The sequence below is a fragment of the Maylandia zebra genome, linkage group LG1, assembly GCF_041146795.1.
Source record: "Maylandia zebra isolate NMK-2024a linkage group LG1, Mzebra_GT3a, whole genome shotgun sequence".
Classification (NCBI taxonomy): domain Eukaryota; kingdom Metazoa; phylum Chordata; class Actinopteri; order Cichliformes; family Cichlidae; genus Maylandia; species Maylandia zebra.
The window spans coordinates 35644691-35659625 of NC_135167.1; the positions used below are offsets into that span (position 1 = coordinate 35644691).

Here is a 14935-nt window from a genome sequence, read left to right on the forward strand (position 1 = left end):
ATTTGAATACCCCTATTTTGTAATTATATTTGCAACAATCTGCAGTCATTTAAAATGATATTTTTGCTCTTTTGACATCTTCTACTCAGAAATAACAGAAAGCTTCCCTGTAACTAAACACATCTGGAAATGAATGAATGTATGGATTTACATACAAAGGCATGGCAGGGGGTAAAGGCCTGGTTCTGCAGCATGAAGAAGCAGCTGGAGCAGTCACTGGTAGAGCAGTTGAGCTCACGGCGGCGGCTGTGGCTGATGTAACTTGTGGTATTAGGAATCTGCCAGCTGTCGATGAACACAGCTGGATCCTCACTTTCACCCACTGTGGTCCCATTTGCCAAAATCAGGTCGTTTGATGGATCTCCATCACAGAAGCCTAAGACATGCATTTGCATCATGAACATCACCTCAGTCGTGACATATCATGACATTTGTGTCCACAAAAGTGAAATAATGTTTTGATGGTGTGCCGAGAAAAACAGGGTCACTATGCCACAGGTTTTAAACCTACCAGAATGATATCTTTACTGTGTAATGTTAAAAAGAAAGAAATGTTTTTTTTACCACAGAGGCCCATGGTGGGCAGTTTGTTGCTGGAGCTGTCAGTGTCGATGACCATCATCCCTGTACTGTGGTACCACTGTAACTTAAGACCGGCCGGGCTGCGGATCAGGTACATGTTGCCTGTGTCGTAAATCTCAAAGCCGTACTTTTTGAATCGAGGTTTAGCATACCGTGAATTGACATACAGCTGAAAGAAAGCATCAAGAACTAAATGTCATCACGTAGATTTTTATCAGTGTTTTAGCTTTAATCAGAAGCAGAGTATCTCCTACCCTCCTCTGCAGCCTGTTGATAATGATGTGGTTGGATTTATGGGTGATGTTGAGTGCCACCAGACACAAGTTGGTAAAATTCCAGAAGAGCTTTAAAAAGCAAAAGAAACTCAGATGACAGAACAGAAACTTTTGTCCAGATCACTGTCAGAGCAACTGGCATGTGTGACATTTACTCACTGGTGACTGTGAGTCAGCGGGACACTCCTGAACCAGAACACTGACAGTTTCATTGGGCAGCTGGGTCACTATAAAAGAGGCAGCCTTGTAGATGGCAACGCTGTTCCCATCAAATGTGATCACGTTCAGATCAGGGAACATTGTGCATCGACCTGGCACAGTAGGGATACCAAAGAGCACAGTTAAAGATAACAATCTGCCAAAGCCAAATATTTATGGGAGACATTTAAGAATTATCATCATTCAGTCAGAGCAAAATTTAAAAGTGTGGAGCAGATTTTCTTGTAAAAAAAATAAATAAATAATGTGTTTCCTTCATTTATGTGTTTTCCTCACATGGACAGTCCCACTTAGGGCAGCACTTGTCTCCATTTACGAGGATAGCAAAGCCAAGCAGGCCACAGTTTGGAGGGTCGGCAGTGTAAGGGCAGCTCTGGGATTTGTTGAACAGGACGAGCTGGTTGTTGACACAGATGTACTTGGTGCAATCATCAACGATCTCTGCATATGGAGGCTGGTGCAAAATAACAAACAAACAAAAAAAACCAATAAAAATCAAAATAAAGGTTATTTGTTGTTTGTAATTAGGAAAGTAAAACCATGTTTTTTGGCATTGCAGTAACCAGTGAGCAACACTCAAGATTCACGTTCTATTATTTAAAAATATATTTAGTTGCAAGATCATAATTAGTAGATCATAATTGCATAACAGACCAGATTTAAGTGCACCTTAAATATTTAATCAGATATCTAAGCTTAATCTTTAGATGTTCTGTGTCTGAAATAAGCATGCTGTGCTAAACCAGGAAAAACACAAAAAAGGAACAATTCTACAGTCCTAGATATTCAGTCAGGACCACTAGTCAAAAAAGGCTGAAATTTCCCTCTGCAGGAAATATTATATATTATATTTATATAATATATAATATGTTTACAAATATATTATAAATATATTATATTTGTCAGCTTTGCTTTGTCCTGGCAATTCCCTTCCACACAAAACCATGAAGTTCAGGAAAGAGTAGCAAAAATAAATCCAGTGCAGAACAGAGAATACAAAAAAATACAACAATTCAGACACTGCATAGAAAGAGAAGCTAGGATGAAGGTGGGTTGCAAAGTGGCTTGCAGATGTGCAGCAACTACAGGTGGGCAAAAGAAACTTAAAGCATGCTATCTGTGTAAAAGAAGAAGCAGATGCAAGCACTGAGATCAGCTGATGTGCTATTACTGCCTGAGTTTGACTTTGTAGCCTGCCTGAAGTAATCCAATAATAAACTGAAATGAAGCTGAATAATAAGTGAGCCCACCGTGCACATCCTTGTAGGTAATAAACTCATAGATGTTGCTCCCTCTGTTGTGTGACTGGTTGTTTCCGCTGGTGTGTGAGGAAAAGCCAGCGCTGGAGATGTTGCTTCACTTGGACTCGTCCGATCAACTTTATCCAGCACAGTTGTTTGGACTTTAATGGTTGATGGACGGGAGGTTGTAGCAGATGTGGGAATACTGAGTTTTTGGGTGGAGCTCACCACATCAGGCACTGGTGTCACCGGTTGGGATGCAGATGGTGACACATCAGTCTCTGTAGTTGTTGAAGTTTCCTCAGATGTGGTTGGCTCTCTGTGGACTGAAGTTGGTATAGCTGTAGATGTTGTGAGTGTAGTTAAAGTAGGAAGAGGCAGTGGAGTAGTTATGGTGGTCGAGTGAGGTTCTGCTGTGGTTGTGTCAGGAGGTTTGGTTGTTTTTGCTGTGGTAACTGGCTCTGCTGATGTTGTGATGGTTGTAGTTGTCACTTCTGATGTAGTTGTTGTGTCAGAGCTTGGTGTGACAGTTGGTGGGCTGACAGTGGTTGATCTGGTGGTTACTGCTGCTGGCCTTGTTGCTACTGTTACCCTAGCGGTGAATGGCCTGATGGTTGCACGCTCAGTCGACGTGGTTCTGGGAGTAATTCTTGTTGTCACAGGAAGTCTGGGTGTTGTCCTGAGGGTGGTCGTCTGTGTGATAATGGTAGTTGTCAGAGTGGATGTAACCCTTGAAGTGGACACCAGCCGGGTGGTGACTTTGTCCAGGATAGTTGTTGTCCTAGGAGGTGCTGTGGAAGTAGTAGTGCCAAGTGGTGATGAAGATGGATGGGATGTGGTTGCAGATGTTGTTGACACCTGGACTCTGTCTGTTAGTGGATGCATTGTCTCTGTAATCAGTTGAACAATGACAGGTCTTTGTGTTGTGGTAGCAACAGTAGGTGGTGCACTTGCAGTTGCTGTGATAAGCTTTGTCTCAGGGGAAGAATGCATAGGCAGGGGTGTAGACAGTTTTTTGGTTGTGGTGGCTATGAATTTTGCAGTTGATATTTCAGGAGGTGTCCTGGTTTGGGCAGTGGTAGGTATCGATGCTGATGTTGCAGATGTTACAGTTGGCTCAGTTGTTAGTGGAACGTGAGGAATTGTGGTAGTTGCAGTGGACGCGACCACATGGACAACAGTTTCAGATTTGACCTCTGGTGTCGTCTCCACTGTGGCTCTGTAGACTGGGGTGGGGGAGCTCTGCCAATGAGAGGGGCGCCAAGGTTCTGAAATACTAATAGTAGTAGGTGGACCGGTGGAGCTATCAGTTATGGGGGATTTTGACACAGGAGTAGTTTCTATCAGGTTTGTTGTGATTATAGGAACTGTAGACACAGTGGATATTTTTGGTATTTCTGGAGGTCTTGAGGTTGCAGTGGCAATTGTGATGGTCATTCTGTCTGTAACCGGGACAGCTGCAGACCAGGAAGTTTTCTCAGTATAGACTGTAGATTTGGACAAAGGAGCAGTTGTGGTTTCAGCCTGTGCTGTGCCAGATGCAGGGGAGTCTGTTATAGACACTTTCTTTGTGATTGTTCTCCAGTCTGTAGTAGCTGAGGTAGAGGGAGATGGTACGTGTGTGCTTGGTGCAAAATGAGTGAGGGTTGTTGTCGTTAATTTGGGAGCCGTTGTTGTGGGCGTTGTCAGGTCTGTAGAGGTGGTGTGCAACATCCTCTCTGTGGTTACAGATGGTGTTATGATGTGTGGTGTTGTTCTAGTAGTAGTAAAAGGTGCAGCTGGTGTGACTAATTCCGTCATCTTCGTTGAAATGATTTCTGGCAAAGCTGTAGTTACTGTTTCCACAGAAGGAGAAGCTGGAAGAGCTACAGCTGTTGTGAAGGCTGTGCTTGGTGAGCCAGATGTGATGGATGTTGTAACTGTAGTTCCTTCCACTGTTGAAGATTTTGTTCTGGTGTCAGTGTGTGCAGAGATAGTTGTACTGGGAACTATAGTTTTTTCTGTAATTACAGAAGTTTCCGGGACCAGAGCAGGACTGGGGCTGGAAGCTGTGATGATCAGAGCGATCCCTGTGGAATGTGTTGTGGCCTCTGTGGTCTGCACAACTATAGGAGTGCTACTTGTGGTTGTCCCCTCTAGAGAGGTTTTGGTCGGAGCTGCAGTGGTGGTTGCTGACTCAGTAGTCACAGGAGTGATGGTGAATAGTGGCTGGAGGGAATCGGTGGACTTGGTGGTAGAAGTGAGCCAGAACAGGGGTGTCGTGGTGAAAGAGGTGCTACTTGTTCTAGAGGTGCTGGGACCAAAGGGACTGACAGCAGAGCTCAACGGTCCACTCATCCATTTTGTTGTACCCATAATAGTAGTGGGCGGAGCCACTGTCACTTTGACAGTTGACAATGGTTCCACCACCTCTGGTCTCACAGGAGTGGGCACTGCCGGAGGCATTGGGGGTTCTATTGTACTGGAAGGTTCAGGACTTGCAGAAGGAGAGATAATGGCAGGTGGTGTTTCTGAGGAGCTGGTGTGCAGACTCGCCTCTGGAACAGTGGAGGTGATTTTGGTTGTGGGAGCAGTGTGTGGAGGAGCAGCAGAGGCAGCAGTAGTGGAGGTGGTGGTATTAAAGGTACTGGTGGAGGCAGTAGTACTTGCAGTGGTTGTAGAAGTGGCAGCTGGCTGTGCAGCAGACGGTGTAACGGGCTGCACAGCGACTGGAACCTTGATACCTGTTCAGCCAATAAAAGGTTTGTTAGAGAAATAACAAGCTCAGAAAAGAGATACAGGTCATTAAGTGGACTGAAACAGTGCAGATGAGTTTGTTCATACTTTTAGCGTTTTAGCAGGGATATCAATGATTAGGTTAAATTTGAAACAACTGTAAATTCGTTTTCCTAAATGTGCAAAATTGTGCATCTAGGTGTATTACTAAAACCATAGCAATATTAACTATTAACTTGATTAACACAGAGAATTTAATAAGCTATATTACCTAACGCAAATATCAGTGTAATTCGCATTTTTCATTTTTGTTATATTACTATATTATTGTGTTGATTTTACCTATAGCTTTTCTATAGGTTGCCTATTAAACAACACCTATTAACAAATTGAGGAAAGTATATAAATTTTTATAATACAGACACTAAGGTAAGATTTAAAAATGACAGAACAAAATTTTATGACTAACAGTTGAAACCTTTCAATGACATCCGAACAATATACATATATACCTTAAAAACCTGTTATTAGCTTTATTAGCAAAAATTATCAAGTATCAGTATCAGTGCTTACTAATATTTAAAAAAAACTACCAACTAACTAGTATGTTTAGCCTTTATAAATACTGTTCATCATAAAGTGTTACACAGATACTCACAGTCTTCAATGTACACACACCGATGAGTGACCTCATCCAGGACCATGAGTGGGGGACAGACAGGAAGGCAACCCTCCACTCTGAACAGAAAACAATTGACAGCTGAAACTATAAACTCTGCATCGGTACTCAGAGGCCAAAGCATTAAGAGCTGTTAACAAAGGACTGCGCATACAAAATACAGTGGGGCAAAAAAGTATTTAGTCAGCCACCGATTGTGCAAGTTCCCCCACCTAAAATGATGACAGAGGTCAGTAATTTGCACCAGAGGTACACTTCAACTGTGAGAGACAGAATGTGAAAAAAAAAAAATCCATGAATCCACATGGTAGGATTTGTAAAGAATTTATTCGTAAATCAGGGTGGAAAATAAGTATTTGGTCAATAACAAAAATACAACTCAATACTTTGTAACATAACCTTTGTTGGCAATAACAGAGGTCAAACGTTTACTATAGGTCTTTACCAGGTTTGCACACACAGTAGCTGGTATTTTGGCCCATTCCTCCATGCAGATCTTCTCGAGAGCAGTGATGTTTTGGGGCTGTCGCCGAGCAACACGGACTTTCAACTCCCGCCACAGATTTTCTATGGGGTTGAGGTCTGGAGACTGGCTAGGCCACTCCAGGACTTTCAAATGCTTCTTACGGAGCCACTCCTTTGTTGCCCGGGCCGTGTGTTTTGGATCATTGTCATGTTGGAAGACCCAGCCTCGTTTCATCTTCAAAGTTCTCACTGATGGAAGGAGGTTTTGGCTCAAAATCTCACGATACATGGCCCCATTCATTCTGTCCTTAACATGGATCAGTCGTCCTGTCCCCTTGGCAGAAAAACAGCCCCATAGCATGATGTTTCCACCCCCATGCTTCACAGTAGGTATGGTGTTCTTGGGATGCAACTCAGTATTCTTCTTCCTCCAAACACGACGAGTTGAGTTTATACCAAAAAGTTCTACTTTGGTTTCATCTGACCACATGACATTCTCCCAATCCTCTGCTGTATCATCCATGTGCTCTCTGGCAAACTTCAGACGGGCCTGGACATGCACTGGCTTCAGCAGCGGAACACATCTGGCACTGCGGGATTTGATTCCCTGCCGTTGTAGTGTATTACTGATGGTGACCTTTGTTACTTTGGTCCCAGCTCTCTGCAGGTCATTCAGATTATCAGTGGTCTTGTATGTCTTCCATTTTCTGATGATTGCTCCCACAGTTGATTTTTTCACACCAAGCTGCTTGCCTATTGTAGATTCACTCTTCCCAGTCTGGTGCAGGTCTACAATACTTTTCCTGGTGTCCTTCGAAAGCTCTTTGGTCTTGGCCATGGCGGAGTTTGGAGTCTGACTGTTTGAGGCTGTGGACAGGTGTCTTTTATACAGATGATGAGTTCAAACAGGTGCCATTCATACAGGTAACAGGTGGGGGACAGAAAAGCTTCTTACAGGAGACATTACAGGTCTGTGAGAGCCAGAGATTTTCCTTGTTTGAGGTGACCAAATACTTATTTTCCACCCTAATTTACGAATAAATTCTTTACAAATCCTACCATGTGAATACATGGATTTTTTTTTCACGTTCTGTCTCTCACAGTTGAAGTGTACCTCTGGTGCAAATTACTGACCTCTGTCATCATTTTAAGTGGGGGAACTTGCACAATCGGTGGCTGACTAAATACTTTTTTGCCCCACTGTAAATAGAAGGAAAACTAATCAAGGATTTTATTTCTAAAAGAGCAACACTGTCATAATTCTCTTTTTAAACAATATCATGATCAGCATCAGGAAAGTTTCAGCAACATCTCTGAAATAAACTTTAAAAAATACTTCAAAAAATTTTCATTAATATTTAAGATCATAAATTGTATGACGGAGCAATAATCCCACATTTCTCTCAAGTATAGTAATGATGGATAGCTCCCATAAGCGTATTTTTGTTGTTGTTGTTGTTGTTGTTGTTGTCGTCATTACAAGATCTTTTATTGTGATTATAAGATCCCAGTTTCATAATTATGTGATTCCCCCCAAGTTCTCATTAAGTATGAATTGAAAAATGAAATTTGTAAAGTTTCTGTCAGTTCAAACATCAGCTCAGCATTTTCACTAAACATGTATTTGCAAGTAGTCAGGTTGATTAATGTCATACTAGAGTAAAAATAGGATGGCAGTCTGGAAAATCAATGCAATTACAAGTAGTTGTGGCGACCAAGCGTTCACCCAGTGGTTGACTGTGCAACTCTCTGGCCAACCATTTTTGGTTGGAAAGAGATTACACAGAAGAAACTTCACAGTTAACCCAGAGAAAGACAAGCTGCATCGAAACAAGTGAGGCCCAACTCAGACTGACTGCAGTCACTGCTGGATGGGTTGGAGAAAGTTTGCAGGTAAACAAATAGATTGCCATTACGCTGCAATCAATCTGAATCAGTCTCCACTGATGAGCACAACTCGTTTCCAGTGTGTCTCTTTGCAGTAGGGAACTTGATTCAATTGGTAGCCAACTGATTGTCCTCTTGTTATATTCCTAAGTAAAAGCAAGGATCCCAAGCGCCTATGTCATTTTGAGGTTAAATTGCTGTGCTGCAGGAACTACATTACCATTCGTGAAAGTGTTTTTGGATTTCTGTTTCAAATCTATGAGGTTTGGTTGGGCTCTGAATGAAAACAGATTTGCAATTTTTGCAAATTTATCACAGCTAATCCAGCATATTATCACAAACAGATTGATCTCATTTAATCACAAACTGATACTAGAATGATGCTATCTTATTGCTGATTTGATGCAGCAGAGTCACTTTGTGGATGCACATGCTTGAAGACCTGGTCCCAGTCTTTGAAGTCTTTAATGTATGCGTAGAACTGACTGTTCAAGCTGATAATTCTGGCTGTAATGTTCAAAGTAAAGGGGAAGATCTTACTGTGGGATGGTGATACAGGCTTCAGCGAACGGGTCGCTGCATGTCTTGAAACAGGGGCTGACGCAGGCGTCGTACCTCCACTGACAGCGAGGAGCTGGTGGGGCGTCTGGGTTTGGGCCTGATCAAAAACACACAATACTTATTAAATGCTTAGTAAGCTTAGTAAGCATTATGGTAATATGTGACAGTTTAATCACCCCTAAAGTTACAATGTACACATGGCTGAGAAACAATCAAAACAAGGATTTAGTATCATTCATTCATGCAAATATCATTCATTCTGTAAATTTACATTATGAAACAAAAATAATGCTCATTTTAAATGTTTCTGTATATTAAACATCACATTTTCTATCTGGACTGACTAGAAAAAGATCAACACCATTAGCATGTCTGTATCTGGACTGGCATTTACTGCCATCAGCAAATGTTGCTGATATATTTTTAGCATCAGTTATTAGCCTCACTGCCCTGTTAACAGAAAATATGAGCAGAGGAGCCAGTAGTCTTGACCCTTGGCACCACAGAGAAGCAATAACGACCCACTGAATCCTTGCCGATACCCGAGTCAAAAATATAAAGCAGCAAATTAACCCAAGGTCCCTAAGGTAAACATCTAAATAAACAGGATGTTGATATAGAAGCAAACTGAACTGAGCAAAGAAAACAAGAGCAGATGTAAGATGTAAAAGTGAGGTCAGAGGTCAAATGTCACATGATATTTGAATGCAAACTATAATGTGATATTTAGAATCCTTACATAACAGTAAGGCAAATTTTAATGGATTATTAACACGACTCCCTCTACACTCCTACAAAGATTTACCAGAATTCATTTAAAACTTTTTGAGCTTTCGTGTTAACAGACAGAAAGAATATCACGCTTGCAAACGCTGCCAAAACAGTCGAGGTAACTAACATCTCTACTGTGATTTAACTCTAGAACATGCTGGAAGTCTGTTTATATGCAAGTCATGGTTCAAGTAAGTCTTTCACGTCAAAAAAGTTAGGTTAGAAAAAGTTGTGCTTGTGAGGTCTTAAGCAGCCAGTTTCCAGTTCCAGCCCTGTCATCATGACCGCATTATTTTTTTTGTTATGATCATAAATAAAAAAAATCAGCAACACTGATGATTACTGAGTGTTATGTGATGTGCTGCTGACCTGACAGTTTGAACAGCGTGGCCTTGCGGAAGCTGTCCAAGTGTTTGTATTTGATTAGGTAGAGGCGAGGTACAGCAGCATATAAGAAGAAGCCGGGTTTTGCATGGGACTCGAGTGAGTCATAGCCTGGGATCCAGGTGTTCCTGCGGAGGATGAAGGTGGCTCTTTCCCAGAATGCCTCGCTCTCCTGCCACTTGGCCAACGTCAACTGGCCATTGGGGCTAGCAGACAGGAAGTAGTTTGGCCTGTCAGCTGCCTCAAAGGAAACTCGTGACGTGTCTGAGTAAAAAAAAAAGAAAAAAATTCACAAGTATAAAGAAAAGCTCGCAAAGCAGAAGAGCTACTGTGATTATGTTTTTTAAAGGACAAATAAGACAAGTTGCTTGAATTTACCAGTTCTACTTATGCACAGTCACACTCTGGTGTTAAAAAATCTGAATAAGTTGGGGTGGAGTATTCTTAAAAAAACTGAAGAATTAATTAAAGTGTTTGAGGCTTAAAACGGATGAAAAGTGAAAAGTGAAACAAGGTACATCAGTGTGACTTCAAGGCGGAAGCAGAAACGTGAGCATTGATATTGTCATGTTTTTGAGTGGCAGGTTATTTCAAGTGTAACATTTCTATCAGCTCAGCAAATATCAGCAAACACAAAAAAATGGCTGCTAGCTAAAGGTATTGTATTCCTGATAAGAAACGCAGGACTGGACAGGAAGAATGGCTTTTTTTAAAATCAGATATTGGACCTGTATATGATATGAAGGTGTGTTTTTTCATACTGGGAAACATCTTGCCAAACAATAGTACACTAACTTTGTGGTATTGAAAGGTTTCATGAAAGTACTCTGTTGCACTATGTTGGACTGGTGCACAGTAGCTGCGGTGTTCTCAGTCAGTGTTAGGTTACATCAAGAGATCAAATTAAACTTAAGCTGATGATGCTTAGATTCATTCACTGAATTCAACCTTTATTTCAACTGTTTGCTCTCTAGTATAAATACAGTATAAACAGCATACTGCCACTGTAAGGAACAGCTTTTATATATTATTATTAACACTGAGTTACATACTGTTTAACTCAGTTGTGTAAACCAACAAAGATCAAATTCCTGCTCCTCACATACAAGGTCTTGAATAATCAGTCCCCATTTTATTTTAATGACCTTATAGTACCCTATCACCATTGCACTGCAGGTTTACTTGTTGTTCCTAGAGTATTTAAAAGTAGAATGGGAAGCAGAGCCTTCAATTTTCAAGCCCCTCGTCTATGGAACCAGCTTCCAGTTTGGATTCAGGAGACAGACACTATCTCTACTTTTAAGATTAGGCTTAAAACTTTCCTCTTTGCTAAAGCATAGTTAGGGCTGGACCAGGTGACCTTGAATACTCCCTTAGTTATGTTGCAGTAAGTGCAGGCTGCTGGGGGATTCCCGTGATGCACTGAGTATTTCTTCTTCAGTCACGTTTCTCACTCACTATGTGTTAATAGACCTCTCTGCATTGAATCATGCTTGTTATTAATCTCTGGCTCTCTTCCACAACATGTCTTTTATCCTGTCTTCCTTCTCTCTCCCCAGCCAATCATGGCAGATGACTGCCCCTCCTTGAGCCTGGTTCTGCCAGAGGTTTCTTCTTGTTAAAAGGGAGTTTTTCCTTCCCACTGTTGCCAGCTGAAGTGCTTGCTCATAGGGGGTCATATGATTTCTAAGTTTTTCTCTGTATGTATTATTGTAGGGTCTACCTTACAATATAAAGTGCCTTGAGGTGACTGTTGTTGTGGTTTGGAGTTGTATAAATAAAATTGAAAGAAAGAAAGATCCTCATAGCAGCACATTTAACATGGCAGCTGAACACAGCCTTTACACAAAGAAAACCTACTGGTACTCACAATAGAAATTATTTAGTGGTGCAGCTTTATTTTCACTTTTTCACCAAAACTGAAGGCCAAAATACAATAGAAGTTTTGAATCCATATTACATGTTCTTATGCTTATCACTTGATTACATTCCTCGGTCCTCTTTTCAAGTGTAAAATAATTTTTAAAGTTTATTAAGTGGAAGAAAATGTATATTGTATGAAAATAATCCAAAGTGCAGCAGTATCTCCGCTCACATGTGATAAAAAGTGAGACTAGCTTTGGAACAAGCTAGTGTCTTGGCTTGCTCACCAGCCTGCAGCTCAGGTTGCTATATTAGCATTTAGCAATCTGATCTCTGGGCCATGCTACCACTGTAAGTCAATGAGAGTCCATCTCCTCCATCAGTGTTTTCACAGGTCGCACTCAAATCATTCCAAACACTGCCAAACACAAAGGAAACAGTGAAAGATGAGAAAGCCAGCTAGCCTGTTTTCAGTCGCTGCAGAGAGAGATTCTTAGTGAAACTCTGATTTTCTCATTAATGTAAGATGACAGGATGGAGAAAGATCATCCAGAAAATAAAATGTCAAACACATGTCTGTTATGTAGGAATCGTGCTTTCATCAGGAAAAGAAGTTCAAGCTCAAACTTTAAATTCAAACACTAGAAGGCACCACAAGGCAGTTTTTAAAGCGCTAATAAGCTAACATTAATTATGATGTAAATACCAGCAGTCCCCACCCTTTTTTGCGCTATGGACTGGTTTATGACCAACAATATTTTCATGGACCAGCCTTTAAGGGGTCACAGATACAACTAAATAAAACCAGTACCGGTACAAAAAAAAAAAAAGATTTATTCATAACACACATGAAAAGGCCCAGGGAAACAGAGTTAACAATAAAAACGATAAATAAAAAAAAAGATAAAAACCAATAAAAAGCCCTGGAAACCATAAATCTCACACCCGAGCCTCAACTCTCGTGGGCCGGTACCAAACAACTAACGGTCCGTGGCCCGTGGGGACCACTGCTCTAAACAAACTTTACACAGCTGCTCTCAGTCTAGTGGAGTTTTTTAACACATGTTTTGGTTTTTGGAACTTTTATGTTCACTATTATTAATAATAAATTTAAAAGGTGTGAGGCAGATAGCATCTGCTCAGCAAAGGCCAACCAAACAATGAGTGCAATAGCAACAGCAATCAACAGCTAAAAGAAGAGAAAACATTGGGTTAACAATTATTTGCTAAAACTTTACAATGATAATATATCGCTGCTGTATTTTCAGCTTGATTGCTAAGCTTTGTATTTTGAAATTGATAGCTGAATATATATAAATAGAGTCTACCACACTTACAGAATAGATATTAAAGTTTGCATTCTTACGCCTTTTTCCTTCGTGTTGTTTTTTTTCTTCCAAGAAAAAAGAACTGGACTCCTTGTCCAGTCACCAGAAGGTAAAGAGTCAGAGTTGAGAAACCAGACATTACAGATTTGGCCAAAGAAACAAATTTTTTTTTAGCTGTGAATTTAACATCAGAGCTCCCCTGTTTAAACAGCTTCCTACTGGCTTTCAACCAGCATACCTGCGTCTCTTTCATTCAGGAGCCTGCTGTATTCTGCTGACAGGAAAATATACCACTGTGGTATCTACACAACGATCAAACTTTCCCAAACCCACTACAGAAGATCTCTTTCATGCACTGATACCACCAAACCCTACACTAGTAAAGCAGACACAGACTGTTTTCTACATTGAAAAGAAATGAGTGTAAAATAAAACTATAAAGCTTCTGAACTAACCAGTTTCCCACACTCACTAAATATAAAAACACAAGAAACTTCCTTCCTCTTGGAAGTCATAATTATTGTCAACAGTTGTAATTAAAATGCTGACATCATCATTTGAAATAGAAGAAAAAAAACTAAATCAGTTTTTTGAGCAGTTATTATTTTTCCTGCAATGAAATGAATCTCTCTCTGTATACAAAGTAAACCTTTTCATTTTAAACAAATTCATTCACCGTGTGGTCGCGCTCTGCTGAGGCCAGGTGTCATCATGAACAGCGAGATGATGTCAGGGGTGTCGCTGATGTTGCCACGCTGCAGGAACACAAAGCTGCTGGATTTGCTGGCTGCCAACAGTGTCGTCCGATCCCTGAAGGTAAAGAGCCTGAAGGGACCTTTACCCAGAACTGCAGACAGGCATCCACACTTTATTGTAGGATTTTACCTCTTTGAACTCATAATTTCTCCAACAGCCTAAAAACTGCTGTTCTATCACTGCATAATACTTGACTGTGAGTGGTCATTTCATTAAAATAATCAATGTTGCATTGCATATTATTGCATTTTAATAATACATTTATACTTCTTTATATAAAGTGCAGGGCATATCATTTATATATAGAAATCTCCCTCTCTCTCTCTCTCTCTCTATACATACACACACATATATGTGTGTGTGTGTGTGTGTGTGTGTGTGTGTGTGTGTGCGTGCGTGCGTGCGCATGTGTGGAGAAATTGCTATACCTTTGTTGTAGAATTCACAATCGTACGCTGCACGGAAACAAAGAGACTCTTATTAATAACAGGATGAGTACTACTACTATCAATAATGATATAAATACTATGAAAGTAGTACTGAAAGGTACTTTATAAGCACGAAAAGTAGATATTAATTTTTATTAGAGCCTAACCAGTATAGGATTTTAAGATCAATATCAATATATGGTAATTTAAAATGCCCCACAACATAGTTTAAACTTGCATCAAGTTCTTCCCTTTTATAGTTTCCATCTTGACATTTACATAAATTATCTAATTTTACTGTTGAGAAGAATTTATATATAATTAATTATGACAACTATTAATAATAATTTGCTTTTCAACAACCGCTTTTCAACTGATAGCAGTTTAACTGATAACGATGTAACTACAATTAGAACATCATTTTTTTTTTAGTTTTTATGTTTTTTTTCCAGATAAGCTATTGAAGCTCAGTTATTCCTCTGTAATTAATTAAACATACAATGTCTACATTAAAATGTTCAAAAAGGAATGCTTTAACAAATAAAATCTGCAAACGTTAGCAAGAAACACTAGATGGGAATTTTACTCCCTGTGGTCTGACTGACTCACGGCATAGAGAAGGAGAACGCCAGTCCACAGGTACACCCTGGTGGCAGCAACGCTGGGCGTACGCCGCCACACTGGTGCAGAAACACTCGCAGTCACCTCCTCGGCTGCAGGCACATGTGTCTGCTAGACAGTTCATATAAAACCAGGTGACATCCACCTAAGGGCAAATATA

General features: G+C 40.5%; 1 protein-coding gene across 1 annotated transcript in view; it reads right to left on the minus strand.

Annotated features, from left to right (window-relative positions):
- The window catches only part of otog (otogelin), a 63077-nt gene that overhangs the window by 13466 nt on the left and 34676 nt on the right, over positions 1 to 14935 (minus strand). The window contains exons 26-37 of the mRNA XM_076887550.1: positions 14764 to 14920; positions 14155 to 14181; positions 13647 to 13817; positions 9765 to 10043; positions 8604 to 8721; positions 5691 to 5770; positions 2327 to 5040; positions 1353 to 1530; positions 1017 to 1168; positions 837 to 926; positions 565 to 751; positions 156 to 376 (exon numbers count right to left, since the gene is read on the minus strand). Of these exons, the coding sequence (XP_076743665.1) occupies positions 156 to 376; positions 565 to 751; positions 837 to 926; positions 1017 to 1168; positions 1353 to 1530; positions 2327 to 5040; positions 5691 to 5770; positions 8604 to 8721; positions 9765 to 10043; positions 13647 to 13817; positions 14155 to 14181; positions 14764 to 14920 (4374 nt within the window). The remainder of the gene's footprint in view (positions 1 to 155; positions 377 to 564; positions 752 to 836; positions 927 to 1016; positions 1169 to 1352; positions 1531 to 2326; positions 5041 to 5690; positions 5771 to 8603; positions 8722 to 9764; positions 10044 to 13646; positions 13818 to 14154; positions 14182 to 14763; positions 14921 to 14935) is intronic.